Below are 5,619 nucleotides of genomic sequence, written 5' to 3' on the forward strand. Positions count from 1 at the left end.
TTTTTACTTAGAAAAACCTATTGAATCCCTTTCATTGTACAAATGAGGGTTCCTTTTAACTCATTCAGTACAGCTAGTAAGTTCTCAGGCGAAAAATTAATTACTGGCTTGGAAATTTTTTAAATTTTCTTTTAACTTGAAATATTCTCTGTGGATAAATTTTCAGATCACAAAGGGGTATTACATGGTCTGAACACATTCTTATGCCTCAGTGGTCAGGAAATATGGTGTGGAGGTTAATACATTCCCTCTGACCAGCAGCTTTACTAGACGTTATAGAGAATATACCTGCTCAGCTGGCCTTTGCAGAAGTGTGTGTGGATGTCCCTCCTGGCCTGGATGTTTTGGTGACAAGGCTTCTCTGCCATGTTGTACTTTCAGGTGATGACACATCTCCACGTGATCGAAGAAAGGAGGAACCAAAGCCTCTCTCTGCTCTACAAAGTACCTTATGTAGCCCAAGAAATCCAAGAGGAAATTGGTGGGTGCTGACTGTGTCTGTATTGCGGCCAGGTGGGACTGTTTGCTAAGGCTTGGGAGTGATGGCTGTGCAAGACTCGAGAAATAGGACCTGCAAGGCCATGAAGCTGGGCATTAGCATGCCCTGGTTTCAGAAGCCTGAAATTCACTGGAGCTTGTATGGCAAGGCCAAGTACTGGCTGTGAGCCACAGAGCCTTGAGTTTCATTGACCTTCACTCTGTTACTGCAAGAAAAGTCTAGGTGTGAAATTGCAAGGGACTGGGGGAGTCTCCTGTTACCCTCCCTTCCATGATTGCTGATGTAGTTCAAGGCACTTATTTTACATACATTCTCACTTCCTCTCCCTCTTCTGGTCTCTGTCTTCTTTATTTATTTGACAGATATTTATTGTGGCTGTCCTGTGTCACAGAGTAAAATTGTACACCGGCAGAAAATATTTCCTGGAGCTAATGTTCTAGTAGGAGAGAAACGAACAGGAAAACAAATATCACAAGGGGATGAGAGCTTTGTAGGGAGGTAAAACTAGGGTAGGATGGTTGAGAGGGGCGGGGCGGTCAGGACAATACTCTGGGACCACAAAGGGAAAAAACATTGTTAGCACAGGCAGTGACTGCTGCAGAGGCCTGGGGTTTAAATCAGTCACGGGCACAGGGAGGCTAGAACATAAAGATGAATGAGGCCAAAGAAGTGGGCAGAGGACAATTTGTTAAGAGATTTTAGCAAAATTAAGGAATTTGTATTTTATTCCAGGATAATGGAAAGCTGTTAGAGGCTCTTAAACTAGCGAGTGACTAGATCTGGATTATGCTTTTAAAAAGAACATGAATTTGAAAAAAAATACTAATTGGCTGTTATTTGGAGATTGGAAAACACCCAGGAAGTAGTGTAAAAACCCAGGAGGAAGATGGTGGCTGCACACACTAAGATGGAATGGGGGAGATAAGAGGTGTGGATGGTCCTCAGGGTGCTGTCCGGAGGGAGGTGAATGAGGTGTGTGTGCTGTGGGTTGGCCAGGAGAGTAAGAGAAAGAGAAGCATCAAAGATAATGCTCAGTTTCATTGTGAGCAATTGGGTGGATGGTGGTGCCAGATTTTATTGATGTGAATGAAGCTTGACACATGTTAAGTAGAAATTGCTATTGAAAGTGAAGTGGAGGTGTAAGGTAGGCTAGTAGATTGATGAGGCAGTGGGTACAAGGTATAGATTTGAGAGTCGTGGTGTATGGGTGGTATTTAAAACTGCGTGCCATTAGATGAAATTATTTAAACAGAGTGAAGCGTTAGAGAAAGGGAGTTCCCAGGATGGAGTCTGGGGGTTCTCAGTGCTGGAGTTCTGCAGTGCCACAGAATTGGTGAAGGTATTTTGGGTAATTGGACAGGAGTCACTGACTGTGTTGTGAGCTGGTAAGATGCTCTTCTCGGCAGAGCTCTCATTCTATAATGACATGAATCAGCCTGTTCAGACTGTTGTTCATGTGCCTAGAAACTAGGTCCTTTTGAAAACCTGGTTCCCTGCCGTGTCTGTCTTTATCAGATGAGCTACTTCAAGAACAGCGTGCAGACATGGACCAGTTCACTTCCTCTATCGCAGAGACCCCCGTGGACGTCCGGGTGAGCTCTGAAGAGAGTGATGAGATCCCGCCATTCCACCCCTTCCATTCCTTCCCGTCCTTATCTGAGAATGAAGGTTCGTATGATTGACAGCACAACTTCTTGGTGGTGGGGATGAGGGCAAGGGGGAGAAGAATGCAGTTAGAAAACTGAAGTCAGAGTTTTGAACTGGGATTGTATTGGGGAGGCTCTGTTCCTGGTGAGAGTTGGACAGAGAAAGAGAGACTCGGTTCATTGATCACCTACTATGTGCAGGCACCATGCTGGGTGTTTTCAAATAGTTGGTTTCAGTACCACCACAAGGTTAATATTATTTCTCCCAACTATTTTATAGATGGTTTGCTCAAAGACCACTGTTTTCCCTGGTCCTGTCAGCTGCCTCCAGTGTGTGTAATGCCTTACATGTGGAAGTCACTTTACAGTTTAAATAGCACATTCTTGTTATTATGTCACTGTCTTTTCATAACAATCTCAGGTGGTAGGTAAGGGAGAGGCTCTATATAGAGGTGACGTGATTTGCTCAGTGCGACACCTCTGGTGTTAGGTGGAAATAAGAAGCTATGTCCCTCTCCTTCCAGTCAGGAATGCTTTCTTCTATTCCCATGCTGGTTCTTGATTTCTAAAGGGATCTCTAAAAGCTGTGGGTCTGCACCAGAAACAAACAAGCTGCTGAGACTGGTGCCCCGAGACCAGGCTGTGGAATCAGATTCTATTTATTTGTCTGCTGCTGTTGCTGCTGATGGTGGTATGATAAAAATAGTGGCCAGAGCTATAGTCTTTATCAAATGCCAACTTTAGCCAAGCATCGTTTGTGGATGTTCTTATTTAATCCTCAAATAACTCTACTGGAATGTCCCCATTTGCAGGTTCCAAGGTTTAAAGGGGTAAAGTGTCTGCTCAGGGTTGTGTAACTTGTAGGTGGAGAGTAAGGATTTGAACCCAAGCTGATTTAGTCCTACAGTCCTAGGTAGTCACTCACCTCTGACCAGATAGAGTTGTTGCGGACAGAGGCCTTGAAGAAGGCACCAAGTGGGGTGGAGGGGCCATCCAGCTTAGCCTTCAGACCTTAAATGCCTTCTAAACGAGTTATCTCAGATACCAATTCAGTACACTTGATCTTCCAATAATATAATAGAATCTGAGAAAGGAGCTGGATAAATAGTCACCACTGCGTTCCTAAAATCTGCTCTTACAAACCCCAGACATCCATGGAGACTGTACAGTGGCCATGCTTACACTACTTATTTGGGATGGGGGCATCTGGACATCTCTGAACTAGGACTTGTCTCTTTTAGAAAACCACAATTGATACTAACTTCTGGTTTTGTTATTTTCTAAGAAAAAGAACTTTATGGGCTAAGTTAAATAATTGGAGAATTTCACAAAATTTCCCCCAAAAGACCTATGACAGACCTACTTCTTTCTCTCCTACCTTCCAGTCATTTGCTATAGCTCTTACTGCTGGTTTGTTTATGGGATATTTCAGGCATGGTTTTTAAGGAAGAATACTTTTTGTTCACATTATGGAGGAGTTCTAAGATAGGGAATTTGAAAGAAGCCATTTTCTTTCTTAATCTCCTTTTCTGCTATTTTTGTTTTTATTGTTTTCCTTTCTGCTAGACACCCAGCCGGAGTTGTACCACCCAATGAAAAAAGGTTGGTTTGTCAGAGATGTTTCCTTTAAGACCCATCATGCCTGTCACTTCCCCAGTGTGTCTGAAGTCTCATGTTCCGTTTCATAACATCATCGATTTTTTCTGCCTCATTTCTCAGACATGGCTGTGTGTGGAGCCAGAGTAGTCCTATCTCCAGCCCTATCCAGTGTCAGTGGTATTGGTTACACTTACTTTTTGGATGTCCAGAGAATACCAGAGTAACTAAAATAGATTTTTCATAAATTCTTCTAATCTGTGTAGACTTTTTAAAGTATATCCAGTTTAAACAGGTTGGTTGCAAATTGCTAGTATGTAAACATTTAATATGCTTAATTTATGGTCAGGTGGAGAGTCATTTTCTTTTACCTCTTTTTTTTTCTCTGCTGTTCCCACTTACATCTTTTCCCTTTTTAGCTGTCCCTTGCCCTTTGTCTATGCCCAACTGTATGTTGCCAATTGTCTCATGTCCCCTGAATTACATTAATCAAAACATTAGAAGCTGATGGATGAAACAGGTGGAGACAAGTAAACTCTTCCTGTAGTGAATCTCCAGTTTTCAGAAAAAGTTAACATCATGTAAGCACTATGCTGAATGCTTTGTTTTGCATACTTGGTCTCATTTAATCCACTGAACACACTGTAGGTAGGATTTTTAGCTCTTTTATAGATTAGACAATTGAAGAAGCCTAAAGAGATTACAGGACTCACTTAAAGTCATAAGTTTAAGAAGCAGAGGAACTAGAATTTAAACCCAGTTCAGTCTGTCTTCAAAGCCCATGCTGTTTCTGTTACATAAAATGCCAGTGTTGGCTGTTGAATTTCCCCGGGTGGTTGGTTAGTCCACAATCACTAGAGACAGTGAGTTGGTTGCAGTGTTTTATATTATTAGTGTGTGTGTGCTATGAGCCTGCTCTTTTGGCTTTGGCAGATGGATTATGGATAGACCAAGTGGTATTCCCTGACTAAAAATGTAGTGGTCGTTTGTTCCACAGCTTGCTCTCAGAACATGAGCGTGATTTAAATCTTCTAAAAATTGCTTATATGTGAAAGCTTACTGTATTCTACTGGGATATGCCTCTTCATCATTGTTAACATTCCTTTGAATAGCACGTCTTAAGATGTTTATAGGTCAAGCTTAAAATGTTTTCAGAGCAAGGCGAATTTTCTAGAAGGTTAACTGAATTTTGCCCTCATACATCAACTGTTATTAGTTAGAATAATTCAAACATTAATTTTTGGTCTCTTAAAGTAGTTTGTTTATGCATTTTATGAAACCAAAGTGTTTTTGGTCAGTGTTGAAGAAATGTGTGCATTATATCACCAAAAAGTATTCAAGTAGCCTGTGCTAGTAGTAGGACTTTAAATTAGTTGTTTCAGTGGTACATTATTTTTCAACTATAATCTTTCCTTTATGACCTTTAAAATTTTGAGGAGATCCTGAGAAGAAGTAATGGACGGAGCTCAGAATTACAGTCAATTAGGCCTGAGCATGAGCTTCCTAGTGAGCACCATTCCTCTTTCTCAAATAAAGTGTAATTTCATTGGCATTTTGAGACTACAAATGCTAGCCCTGGTTTAACTTACCCTAGAATCAAGTTGTGAAATTATTCTTTAAAATGAAAGCCTTAGAAAAAAAAAATTGTGTCATTTTTGGCTGTATTCTAATGAGTTACTGCGTTAGCTGGCCTGCACATTCAACTGCAGTAGTTATGAATTGCTCCGTCAAGAACAAGTCTAGTTGTGAGCTGGAAAGCTTTGCTGTGCTTGGCCTGGTGTCATCAACTGCCTTTGGGGCAAGCACAGGAACAGCAGCACTTTGCATATATATTCATTCATGTTTGAATGTTACTCACTTGCAGGTGGTCACCTTAGA

General features: G+C 41.4%; 1 protein-coding gene across 4 annotated transcripts in view; it reads left to right on the forward strand.

Annotated features, from left to right (window-relative positions):
• APLP2 (amyloid beta precursor like protein 2) overlaps positions 1-5,619 on the forward strand; it is a 35,531-nt gene that overhangs the window by 23,567 nt on the left and 6,345 nt on the right. For all 4 annotated transcript variants that reach the window (XM_006905783.3, XM_006905784.3, XM_025039579.1 and 1 more), the window contains 2 exons: positions 382-481; positions 2,015-2,167. In XM_006905783.3, the coding sequence (XP_006905845.1) occupies positions 382-481; positions 2,015-2,167 (253 nt within the window). The remainder of the gene's footprint in view (positions 1-381; positions 482-2,014; positions 2,168-5,619) is intronic.

This window comes from Pteropus alecto, unplaced genomic scaffold (genome assembly GCF_000325575.1).
Source record: "Pteropus alecto unplaced genomic scaffold, ASM32557v1 scaffold210, whole genome shotgun sequence".
Lineage (NCBI taxonomy): Eukaryota > Metazoa > Chordata > Mammalia > Chiroptera > Pteropodidae > Pteropus > Pteropus alecto.